Consider the following 13,652-nt stretch of genomic DNA (forward strand, 5'->3'; position numbering starts at 1 on the left):
ATATATATATATATAAGGTAACAAAAAACAAAAAACAAGCAAAAAAAAGAAAAGAAGAAAAAGAAAAAAAAAAAAAGAAAAAAAAGTCTTTTGATTTTTTTTTTTGGGGGGGGGGGAGGAGTGGGAGGAATCCTGTATCTCCCTTTTGTCTGCGACCAGTCTCTTGTTGTAGTCTCTGGTCAGCTTGAGGTCCTGTGGCTTGATTGGTTTCTTAAGTCGGTTGGTTGGAAGAGGCAGAAAAATGCTCTGCTTTACCCAAGATTTTGAGATCCCCCTCCCAGGTTAGTTTTCTGGGAGGGTGGTCTGCTTTGAGAGTCACAAAAGAGGGGGATGTGGTTATGAGGCTAGGTTCTGGGTAGGGTTGAGGCCTTTCAACAAACAGTAGCTTTTCCCTGGGGCTATTTTGTGTCTGTGAGACTCTTATCTTCACAAAACTACCAAAAAAAGCTGAAAGTGAAGCTGTGGCTCAAGTAGTAGAGCACTAGCCTTGAGCAGAAAAAGTGTAGGGATAGTACCCAGGCCCTGAGTTCAAGTCCCAGGGCTGGTACATGCGTGTGTACACCCACACCCATACACACATGACATGAATGATTTAAAAAATTCTATGAGTATTCAGTTTGTTGGCATATTCATGCTAAAACTATTGGTTGGTTGGCTGAAGAATACTTGGACATACTCTATTTTGGGTCTCCGTGTGTGTGTGTGTGTGTGTGTGTGTGTGTGTGTGTGTGTGTGTGTGTGTGTGTATGTATGGGTGTAGGGGGTACATCTCCACTTAGATACCACTGTCAGGAGTAGTTCCTTTAGTGCAAAGGACAAATGTGATGTCACAATCTCAAAAGTACCCCATGTCACCACTGGAAGAAACTCTCGGCCTTTTGCATTGCTGTGCAATTCTTTCTCGCTCTCCATGTGTGAACACAGACTAGGCTGTATCGTAAAAAACAGTAGCCTCTAATGTGTTATATATGGAATATTAAATCCAGCAGTTCAGAGAAAGGAAAACCATAAGTATATATTTCCCACAGCCACCCGACTTTCCAGCCATATTTTTTTTGTACCTCTGGATTTATGGACCAGTGGTTAGTTTCACAGCTGGGTTAGTTTCACAGCTGTTTTGATTTCCCATCTAACTTCTAGTTTTTTCGGTACATTTTCAGACTTTCCAGAATAAAAATTCGGCTTTACAAATATTCTCTGTGTATCAGGCAACTGAAGATTAAATTTGACTGTACAAATTAAGTGTTAGATCACGTTACCTGGAAAGAGTCTAACAAACTTAAGAATTTGGAACTGATCGGAATTTATGGGTCCTTGGTCTCTCAAATGAGGTAATAAAAGTATTATTCCCTGATACCCTCCATAAGTCAACTGGCTCAATAGTGAGCGCATTTTAAAAGCCTTTGCACAATGGACTTGACACTCTATTATCTTTTAATGGCATAAATTCCCATTACCACCAACTGCTCATAAATTATGTTTATATGAGAGTGATTAGAAATCTTAATTTCATGGAGCAATTGTAAGTTCCTCTCCTCATCGACGGCAGTGTTTCTTCACTATGTTATGACCCATTAGTGGGTCATGAAATCAATTTGGTGGGACACAGTCAGCATTCTAGACAGTGAAGTAGATTAGAATAGAAAACCTTAATTTGATGGCCTATTGTCCATGTAAATATTATTTCAGTTTTAATTTCACTTTTCTATATGCGCCTTTGCATACCTATGTCGTAATGACCGAAGACGTATTTTTATGAAGTGTCATACTTACACAAGTTGGAAAACAGCTATTGATGAATTCTAGGACTGATCAAAGGTGAGACACAACTTAAAAGTCTCACAAATTGGTGAAAGAGAAAGAAAGAACTTTTCTGAGAAGATCCTCACTGCTCTTTTGTTCATTTGTGGTACACCTTGTTCATGGTTCACTTATTGGACATAGTATGTGATGGTGTATTACATATGCCAACATACAAATGGGATCTGACTTATCAGTCAGCTAATCTGAGCAAATTTCCAACTTGCTCGGTTCCTCAGTTTCCTTATCTATAAGGAATGACATTAGGGTTTACATTACACTGATAGTTGAGCTATTGTAAAGAATAAGTGAATCTATTCACTGAGTGAACTTAAAAGTGTTTGACACAAAGCAAGTCTTCAATAAATGTTATAGATATTAATTTTTTCTTATTTTATAGGAGAATAGACAATATTAGAGAGTTACTTGCCTTAAGTTTCTATGTTGTTTCTAACAAAGGAAGAATGATGTCTGGAGTTTTGTTTTTAAATTGTTATTCATTCCATGCATGGTCCCTTAATTCTCCTGCCCAGTGTTTAAAGGTGAAGTATACTGAAATAAGTATTTTAAAGCAAGAGTGTTCTGCCTGGAATACATGATTTGTTTTATGGGATAGTGAATCTCTGGAAATGCGAATAGGATTTTAGTGACTGTGTACACACTTTTCGGAGGTAAGAAGATACAACTGACAACCATTATTGTCTAACATCACATGTGCTATATGAGGAATTACATATACTTGGTCTTAAGGACAGGATTATTCACAGCACAACTTTTAGCAAGTGAAGTTGGTATACCTCTTGTAGCTTTACTTACTTCATCTGTAAAATGTGAATTAAAAACTGCTCCTGTATCATATAATTGTTGCAGTAATGAACATTTACAGTAGTTCTAAAGAATATAGCATACTCGCTACCACCTTGATATGTTCTCAAAAACTATAAACCATAGACAAAGAGATAAGTAGATTGGGGACTAAAGTGAAATAGTTTTTCTGAGTATTGACTTTGGTATGTTGAATATTACTGAATCACCAAGAAACCCAGTCATTCATTCCTCCATTTAGTCAACAAAAGTTGACTATGCCATGACTTGGGAATTTTGCAAGGCACCAAGGGTATGTAACGAATGAGACATAGTCTTTGTTCTCAGAAGGATTACAATCTATGGAGAGTATAACGGAGTAATAACAGCCATGTGATAAATGCTGCAGCAAGATAACTATAGGGCAACAGGAGAATGCATGAGAACTACATCGTCAATATTTGTGGTTTTGTTCTGCTTTATATTTTCAGTTTAAATTTTAGAACTGAACAAGGGCTATTTTTAATTCATATATAATACACATTTACATATACACACCTGTGTGTTTATGTATGTATGTATGTGTATGTGTGTGTATATATGTGTATCTATGTGTGTATGTGTGTATGTGTGTACATATGTGTGTATGTGTGTGTATGTGTGTATGTGTGTGTATATGTGTGTATGTGTATATGTGTGTATATATGTGTGTATATGTGTGTGTATGTGTGTATATGTGTATGTGTGTATGTGTGTATGTGTGTATGTGTGTGTATATATATGTGTGTGTATGTGTGTGTATATATGTGTATGTATGTATGTGCATGTGTATATGTGTATGTGTGTGTATGTGTGTGTATGTGTGTGTATGTGTGTATATGTGTGTGTATGTGTGTGTATATATGTGTGTGTATGTGTGTGTGTATGTGTATGTGTGTGTATATGTTTGTGTATATGTGTGTATAAATGTGTGTGTATGTGTGTGTGCATGTGTGTGTGTGTGTGTGTGTGTGTGTGTGTGTGTGTGTGTGTGTATTGGTACCAGCTTGAACTCAAGGTTTCACACTGCCACTCTGAGTTCACCCTATGGCTCCTACCACTTGTGTCATGCCCCTAGCTCAACTTTTAGCTTGTTAATTAGAAATAAGGTCTTGTAGATTTTTCTGCCTGGGCTGGCTTTGAACCACAATCTTCTGGATATTAACCTCCTGAGTAGCTAGGATTGTAGGCATGAGCTGCCAGCACCTGGCTTGATTTTCAATTTTTAATGCGTGCACACACACATACACACACACTCCTCTAATATACATAAATGCTGTACCAAATGGTTTTTGAGGCAGATAAGTATTATTAAATAACCTCAGGTAACTTGATATGTTACATGCTATGTCAACACTTTTCTGTATAAATTTTTATGATTCAATGGATGTGAAATGAATTTAAACATCATGCACTTAATTATGCTATCATTAGTCTATTCTAGAATCATTTAATAGCAGTTACAGTGCCTTACAAGGGAAGTCCCATATTATCAATAATCAGGTATATCAGGGTATCATTTGGGATTTTATTCACTAGTAGGCAACATAAGGTTTCTGTTTGAATTCATTCACGTTAATTTTGTGCTCTATGGACAAAGAAACTGTTTTACCTTTGAGTAAAGCTGTCAGGATAGCTAAGTCAATGTCCTGATGTCCTTCTGATCCCATCCGAAATACTGTAATCTGCAATTTAACAAGGCGACCATTAATGATGTGTTTCCCTTCAGGCGTTATTAAATCAATGATACCACATCTGAACAGAGATTATTTGAATATCTATACAGTAGATTCATAACCACAGGGCATGCCTGCACAGCAAGGGTTCAATGAGATAGAACTGTGCCAGTAACTTTAGAATAGAGACAACCTCTACCTTACATATATTACATGAATTATCATTACAATGGTGAAACACTGGAGCCTAAAGCAAATATCCTCTTGCAGTTTTAAAGTCAAGACTTGTGGGGTTTACAAAAAATGTGTAAGTCCTACTGTAAATCATAGGTTGAGAAAATAGCTAGTGACTCAAAGTAAGCCTGGGCAGGAAGGTCTGTGAAACTCTTATCTCTAATGAACCACCAGAAAACTAGAAGGACACTGTGGCTCAAAGTGGTAGAGTGCTGGCCTTGAGCATAAAAAGCTCAGGGACTGAACCCAGGCCCCGAGTTCAAATCCAAAGATGAAAAAAAATAGCTAGTAAATTCTGTTGTCAATGGTCTGTTGACACACTTATTCCTTAGCCATAGGTACCCCAAGTTGTCAAAATGGGGATGTCTTTGACCCTTCCCAGTCATCTCAATGACCTCCAATAGCTTCTGGGTAGTAAGAAGTAGAAAGCAAACAACACAATAACCATTTTTCTTTTGGTAATGGAGGGGAGAAAAGAATTCTTGGGGGAAGAATATCACTGGTGGAGACAGAAGAGAGACTCATGAAGCATGAATGCTTATGGGAGACCTGACTGTTGACAAGACAAACAGGGAGAGGGAGCTGGGGACTCGTTGTAGAGAAGGTATTGTCACTAACAACAGATGCTGCTGTGAACTACTGGGAATAATCTCCACTTTTATGACACTAAAGAAATCCCCTTATAACCTCAACATTTGCTAACATAAAAAGAAAGTCATAAGAAATGTTATTTTTGTGCACTGACTATTGGTCACTAAGGGCCACCAAGCTTATGTGTCTGGGGAGCGATGTTTAATGAGCACATGGGAAGTATCATGGAATCCATATTGCCTTGCAGCAGAGAACTTGTTCCTAAGTTTATGCTTTAAGGAAGAAGTGAACCTTCACATGGAAAGGAGTTCATATGTTTAATTTTTAATTATCTTTAAGTTGTACAAAGGAGTTTCAGCTACATATGTCAGATTAGGGTACAATCATCTTTTGTCTATCCTATGCTATGCTATACTATACTATATTATATTATATTATACTATACTATACTATACTATACTATACTATACTATACTATACTATACTATACTGTACTATACTATAATCATGTAACCTTGGGCATATCTTGCAACTTCTGGGATAGTGACAACTAATGACAGAGAAAAGGTCCCAGTTAATACTTAACAAAGATGAAGATTTTTGTTTCCAAGAAGAGGAAGCTATTGTAAGAGGGTTAAAAGGTGTTTTTTTGAATACTTGCATTCATGTACTGTTATTCTCAATTATCTGTCTGTTAACCTTAATAAAAATAATGCTTGCCCATCTCCAATTATATAGGATATATAATTCTAAGTATTGTTTCTAATGATATAGTGACATAGACATGTAGAACAGACATACAGTGCTAGACACATAGCGTCATATATAGGTAGACTATCAGCTGCCTAGTAGTTATTAGTTTGAGACAGAGCAATTTAAGTTCACACAATGTCTTAGAACCAGCTGTGGTTAAAATCCAATTATCTTTTTTGTCTGGCTTCACTATGGAGGAGAAATGAAGAGAGGGAAGAAGGTAACAGAGTACTTGACTCTAATGTACCTGTTTATGCTTGGAAGTCAGTTTGGATTAGCGTGAGGCAGAGCTACACACCACACAGAAATGTTTGGTTGAGTATAAAATGTCGCCCTCAAGCTCAGGTGTTGAAGGCTTTGGTCTCCAACTGGGGGCACTATTATGTTTTGCTCTCAGGCTTCTACTTCCTTCCTAGCTGCCATGAGGTAAGTTTGTTTCCTCTACCATGATGTTCTGTTTCTCAGAGCAATGGAGACAATTGACAGTGGAAACCATGAGCTAAATAAATATTTTAAGAGCTGAACAAATTCCATCCATACACTGTTTGGGTTATGAGTCACAGCTGTGACCTCTTGGAAAATTGTCAGGTGGAGGTATATCCCAAGTCAATAAGATCCACACTGAAGCCTGCTTCTGTATCACTGCAGATGGCCTAGGTACCATCTGGATATTGCCCTGAGTGATTACTGAAAGCCCTGAAGACTCCTCTTGGGAAACGAGGAGCAGCCATTCTCTGCTGTGGATTTAGGAATATATGCCAGAATTAAAAGGAAAATTCGAGGGCCACTGGAGAAAGAGCCCCAACGCAGAAGTAGTGTTTGGGTCAATCTTTAACTCTCTCTACCAGAGCTGGTTATGGACTTAGCTGGAAGCAAGCTGAAGAAAACCACTAACTAACTTCAGAGCTCATAGTTTACAAGAATTAAGAAACTCAGTATCCGATGAAATTCTTAGAATCAAACATTTCGTCCAGATTCTCACATTTATTGGTACACAGTTATATATAGAATTACACGTATGATTTTTAAAATCTGCTCTGTATCTAGAAGTGTAGAATTTTAAAAATGTCTCCTGATTTTTTTTTACTAGCTTACATATCATGATGATTTTAGAACATCAAATTTTGCTTTGATCAATCAGTATTATTGTTTTTAAATTTATAGGTATTTTTTTCCTTCACAAATGTTACTGATGATGTTGAGAAAAAAACCCTAATGCACCATCAGTGGGAAATAGATTAATATAGCCACTATGGAAAACAGAATGGAGATTCCTCAAAAATTTCAGATAGAATGATCAAAGGTCACAGCTGGAGTCAAACTAAGAAGCAGCCTACATGCCCATCAAGAGGTGAAGGGACAAGGAAAATATGGTTTATGTTTTAGTATTCAAGGGAGTGTGGTCAGCTGTAAGAAGAATAAAATCCTGTTGTTTGCAAGGAAAGTGGATCGAACTAGATGTCATCATGTAAGTAAAATAAGCCAGATAAAGACAAGTATCACATCCTTGCTCTCGTAGGTGGAGATTAAAGCCAAAAGGTGGCCTGAAAAAAGGGTTGTTAGGGAATACAAGGGAGGGGAATGATAAATATAATATATGCATGCATGGAAAAATCACAATAAAATCTATTAATTTGAACAATTAATTAGTGCTAATTTCAAAAAATTTCATCATTTCTTCTACCTTTAGATACTTGTTTCCTAGAGTATTAAGTTGACTTCTTCCTATCATTTTTGCTTTAGGTATATAAATAACAAGATTAGATTTTTTTTTTGGTCTGAAACCAGAACATCTCTTTCTTTTTGAAAGTGATGATTATTAAGTAGCTGTGCAAAGTGATTCAATTCCTTAAGTCAGGTATGGATACAATGCTTCCTGGTTAATGTCATCCCTTTCCTTGTTTTCCCACATTTACTCCCTCCTGTCCCTACCTTTAAGTTACATAGTTCATTGTTTTACATAATATACATCGAATATAATGACTGCATTTGCTCTCCTCCATTTCTGCTCATCCCCTCATTTTGCCTGGCACCCAAACATGTATTTCACGTCCTGGTATTTGTCTTGATCAACAGTACATTGGCGAACATCTCTTTCTTAATTACAGAAAAGAATCCAGCTGCCTTTAATAGACTTACATTCAAGTCATATTTCTTCTGCTGTATTTTATGCTTTATTGCTTTTTTTTGACATTCTCATCATTGTCTTGCCTTGAAGAAATAGATTTGATCAGGTAAAATACATACATGGCTGAAAAGAATCCCAGAATTCCAGCAGCATAAAAAGATGTGTGGTGAACAGTAAGCACATCACTTCTGTCCATTAAGGCCAAGCATAGCAACAGTTCTAGAGACATTCTATATAACATAATGTGCTCTTCTCCCTCTCACACAAGTGATGTCAATTTTCACACTGTATTCTGTATTTTTCTTCTCACCTGACGCTTTAACTTGGAGACCACTGATCTCAAACCACACAGAGAGGACACTATTATTTGTTGGCTGCCTAATGTGTCATTTATTGCATGGAGTAAGTATGCACCACTTTCTGGATCATTCTGGATCATTTCTCAATTGTAACACAATGAGCATCCTGTGTGCACCGAGGTGAGTGAGTATATCTGTAGAATAAAACCCATACAGAGAGAATCTCTTGGCCTAGGTGCTATGTTAAGTGAAAAGTCCAATTATTATTTATCACAAATGTAGTATTTTTTAAACCCATGCTAAAAAAACTCATAGACTTCTTTCATAGGTTGGTTACCTTAGCAAATATAGGACACCCAGAGATGAAATGAGTCTTGTAAATCCCAAAAAGCAAATAATGGGTTTCTAGAAAAAAATATGTTCACCCCAAATTCAGTTAAAAATTTTATCTTCTCAGCTCTTGTGTGAGGCAAATGCCTTAAATTACTGACTTGAAAGTATGATACGTATGGTAAAAGGAAGTATAATTTTTTTCAAAATGGTGTCATTCCCTTGTTTTCTATCCTTGCAACCTACTGGCCCACAAGCTTCTCGGCTTACAATCTCATTTTGCATCCCTTGAGAAGTCAGAAAACTAGACATCATGCTTGTCACACTCAACCGCTGCATGCAGTTGACTCATGGAGCTCATTTATTATCAATCTTTTTCTGTGCTGGGCACTCTTAGAACATTGAGAATGGAGCAGTGAACCAAACGGACAAGAGATTGTTGGCTTTACAGAGCCTCCATTCTAGAGAGAGCTAGTGATGTAAGTGATGTATATATTGTCAGACTGTTAGAGTGTCCTTCAACATGACTTCTGTGTCCTGTTGACTTCTTACTGTAATAGTTTGTTCAGCCTGGTGCATCTCAGCTTTAGCAATAGTTTATTACTGGTCTTTTTGATTCTGGTCCTGTCTTTCCTACTCCATATTCTTCTCCCCATGTCGCTGTTTGTACAATCTTGTTGACTAATTTTTAGTGGCTTCTACTTCCAATGGCATAAACTAGACATTCTTGGTAGAGAACGGAAGGACTACTGATCTTACACTCCTAGATCATTCTTTTTATTTTTTCCTAGATCATTCTTTAGTCGTGTCTCTTACCTACTGCACCCTTACTGCTATGCTTCTTGCTGTTATTTTCACCAACACTGCCACGACCTGTCCCCCACACCTGATGTCCCTGTTAGGTGGGGAATCCTGTTCTTTCCACAGTCCTTGACCTGGTTTATAGCCAACTCTGCCTTTGCCTATTCAGTGCCTTCTTCTTGCCTTTCTCCTGTGCTTGGTGAACTAACTACGAAGATTTTACTGAACAAAGGTCATTTTCTGAAGCCTTTCTGCATGACTCAGGTGAAACCTCTGCTTTTCCCTTCTTTTATTGTCTAAGACTTTCTACAACACCGTTTTCAACTCTTCCTATTTATACTATTGCCAAATAGTTGTATTTAAGAGACTGGCTTGAAGAAAACAGAAAAGTTTAAAAGTAGGATGTTCCACGCAAAAATAACATAGCTAAATGGATAGATAGACCAAGAGTTTATTATCAATGTAAAGAACCAGTTTGAACTCAAGAGTCTAGTAGATACTGCATTACTGTTTAGGGATTAAACAGTCATAAAGGAAAGCTTTGTAGCAGGATGTACTGAGATGTATTATACATGTGATATTCTAGAGATAGTTTTCCTCCCTCCCTCCTCCCCTGTTTTCCCCTTTCCCTCTCTCTGAGGCAGGATCTGCCCCCAAAGCCATACTGTATCCCTAAGTTGGCTTTGTAGCCAAGGGTGGCCTTGAAATCATGATCCTCCTGCCTCAGCCTCCTTAGAGCTGGTATTCCAGGCATAAACGACCACATCTGTTTTTCAGAGATATGTGTCAATAAGAAATTGAATCTTTGGTTCTATGTAGAAAAGATCTGAAGTGAGAATGTAGTGTAAAAACTGAAACACACATGGAAATGACTTGGGGGAGTGACTGACTGTGTTTAGAGATAGTTTTGTTCATGTTCTGAGACACACACACACATATATAGTACAGAAATAAAAAAAGCAGAGCCTATGCGGTTGAATTAATGATGCATTTTCCATTCCTAAGTCCTAGCAGGTCTCAGAGTTGAACCAGAAAATGATATGGAGAAATATATCGGGGGAATTAAACTTACTTTCAAAGAATCAATTAGCTTAATTCATGATTTATATTTATGTCACAGTAAGCAATGAATCTGAGAATATAGACACAGAAATTGAGTAGAGCCTTTGAAAATGAAGATAACCATGATATTAGACTGAAAACAATATCTATAAATTGCAGGACAATTTGGCTCAATCTGTCAGAAATAGAAAGGAACATCCTACAATCATTTCATGCTGTGTTAGATTTTTTAGATATAACTTCAGCATTTGACAACTGGTTTGTAACATGCCTGAGAACTCAAGAGAAATACTGTAACTGAACCGTAGGAAAATGACAAGGAAAGTTCTTGTAATCAACCAGGAATTTACCTGTATTAAAGTTAACCAGCAGATTTAAGGACACTAAAAAGACTCTATGTAAAGCTTCCATAAAAGAAATGTTTCTGAAACATATCCTGGCTTCCTGTTATTTGTTAATAAAAGCTAGAGAGGGGTTACCTAAGGACAAGAGCAAGGAGAGGGGGAGAGAATTAAACTCAGTAAGTAATCCAGTCATTAACAATGAAAGGGTTTTTAAAAACCAACACAGGGAGTGTGTGTGGGGACATACCAGACATAGCTACTCAGGAGGCCAAGATCTGAGGATCATAGTATGAAGCTAGCCCAGAGAAGACAAATCTGAGAGGCTTTTATCTCCAAGTAACCAGAAAAAAAGCTGATGTGTGGCTCAAGTGGTAAAGCTCCAACCTTGAGTGATAAAGCTGAGAGAATTTAAACTCCAGTACTGGCCACATATACAACCCCTCCCCCCCCAACAAAACAATAAAAACACCCATTTTCAATAATATTTCCCTGATGATATTTGAAACAACTAGAGAAATAATTGAGTGACTAATAGAAAATGTGAAGGTCATCAAGATAGGGAAGCTGGGTACAGTGGCAGAAGCCTGTAATCCTAGCTACCTGGGAGGCAAGGTGGGAAAAATCAAGATCTGAAGCCAGTCCAGGAAAAACAACAACAAAATGCTTCATCTCCACAAATGGCTGGGAGTAGTAGCACACAGCTGTTATTCCAACTGTGGGAGAGACACAGTAATTGAGAATGGCAGCTCGAATTTGTCATCTCCTGCGCTGTGGGGAAGCACAAATAAAGAAGATCACAGCCTAGGCTGGCCTGAGCACAATGTTAGACCTTTCCTCCAAGGTAACCAGGCGTAAAAGGCAAGAGGCATGGCTCAGATGGTAGAGCACAAGCCTAGCACGTGGGGGTTTCTGAGTTTAACCCTAGTACTGTTCCTGTGCCCCCAGGGTGGTTGGCGGCCAACAGGAATCCAGAAGGAATACCCATTGGTAATCCAAGGTAATGAACATTGGTAATAAAAGCAGATGATACATACTCATTTCAGTTTTCTCTCTGGCATAACCAAAGGTGATTTGGTTGTGGGGGAGAGAACAATAAAACTCGATTAATAAAACACTCTGCACCTGAAACAGTTTTTGAGCAAAAAATTGAACTATGCTGGGTTGGTAAAATTCTTGAAGTTGTACTTAAATTTTTTTTATTGTTATTATAAAGGTGATGTACCAAGGGGTTTCAGTTACGTAAGTCAGGTAAAGAGTACATTTCCCTTTGGGCAATGTGACCCCTTCCCTCACTCTCTCCCAGTTTTCCCCTCCTAAAGTTGTACTCTTACCAGAGGTATTAACTGTGAGCAATGAACACATAGACTTATATGAAAGAAGAAAAGGGAGTTTAAACACACTTGCCATTTAAGCACAACTGGTAAGAAATAAGTATTCAAAAATTGTATTAAAAATTAATATCAATAAATTCAATTATTTGCCACAACTTCCATATAAACTACTTTCATCTTTCAGAATTAATGGAGAATTAGCTCTCTGGAGGGTTGCTTGCAGGACTTCCTGGAGTGGGTCAAAGAAGAGGGTCAAATCCTTCCCATATAATGCTGTAGTAGGTGCAAATACCACACCTCCATCCTTTCATATATATCAATTCCTCTCTAAATGATCATAACACCTAATAAAATGCAAAGGTGTGTAAATAGCTGCTATATGATACCATTTAAAAAATAATGATGCAAAAAAGTGTAGAGTTTCAGTATAGATGCACTTTTTTCTTTCTTCCTTCCTTTCTTTTTTTTTTTTTTTTTTTTTTTGCCGGTCCTGGGGCTTGAACTTAGGACCTGAACACTGTCCTTGAGCTTTCCTGTCCTTGAGCTTTGCCTGCTAGTGAGGCACCTGGATACATTTTAGAAAAACAAATGTATTTTCAATCTGTGGTTGGTTGGACTTGTAGATATGCGACAGGGAGGTAGGGCGGCCTCCTTGTACTTTTGGATGAGTCTCACCGTTCTGTGTTGAATGGGTGAGTAGAGTGATGATAGACCTAGAGAAATCGAGTGAAATGAATCTCATCAAGTTTTCACTCAGGAATGTGCACATTAGATGAGCGATTCACGTCATGTTTAGAGATACCTCGCGCTCTGGAATGAAGCATATTTTCACCACCTCCCAAGGGAGCCCTATGGATGAATAATGTAACTAATGAAGTGCGTCAGAGAATGGTAGGGGTTTTGTCTTTGACTCCAAACCTAAATTCCTTTTCTTTTTCTTTTCATTTAATTTTGTTATAGTTCCAGAGCAACTCGATTTAGTTTCTCCCCTCAAGAAATGCAATTCAGGCCAGTGGCCCAATTTTGTTGTTGCTGTTTTGTTTCTTTGAGACAGAGTCTTGCTATGCAGTCTCGACTGACCTTAACCTTGCTCCATAGTCCAGGCTGGCCTGGAACTTGAGATCCTCTTACCTTAGCCTCCTCTGTGCTGGGACTATAGGGGTGTGTCACAAAGCCTGATCTATTTTTTCTTATTATAAAGGCAACACATGTTTCCATTAAGAATTATAGAAAATGAGGGATGGCACTGCAGGATTGTAACCCCAGAACACAGGGAGTGGAGCTAGGAGGATCATGAGATCAAGGCCATCCTGGGCTATAAAGCAACAAACACTGTCTCACTTCCTTACCAAAAAAAAATTAGAAAAAAAGTAAATGGAAGATAATTTGCAACATCTCCACTCATAATCAAAGTCAATTACAGACTATATTTTGATGCATTTCATGCAGGGCCCTCTCCC

The 13,652-nt window shown here is 37.8% G+C and overlaps 1 protein-coding gene across 18 annotated transcripts in view; it reads right to left on the bottom strand.

Moving 5' to 3' along the window:
- The window catches only part of Trpm3 (transient receptor potential cation channel subfamily M member 3), a 517,403-nt gene that overhangs the window by 135,506 nt on the left and 368,245 nt on the right, over positions 1–13,652 (bottom strand). For all 18 annotated transcript variants that reach the window (XM_070035730.1, XM_070035729.1, XM_070035727.1 and 15 more), the window contains one exon: positions 4,256–4,328. In XM_070035730.1, coding sequence (XP_069891831.1) covers positions 4,256–4,328 — 73 coding nt within the window. The remainder of the gene's footprint in view (positions 1–4,255; positions 4,329–13,652) is intronic.

This window comes from Dipodomys merriami, unplaced genomic scaffold (assembly GCF_024711535.1).
Source record: "Dipodomys merriami isolate MVZ:Mamm:240054 unplaced genomic scaffold, mDipMer1.0.p SCAF_26, whole genome shotgun sequence".
In the NCBI taxonomy this organism is placed as follows: Eukaryota; Metazoa; Chordata; class Mammalia; order Rodentia; family Heteromyidae; genus Dipodomys; species Dipodomys merriami.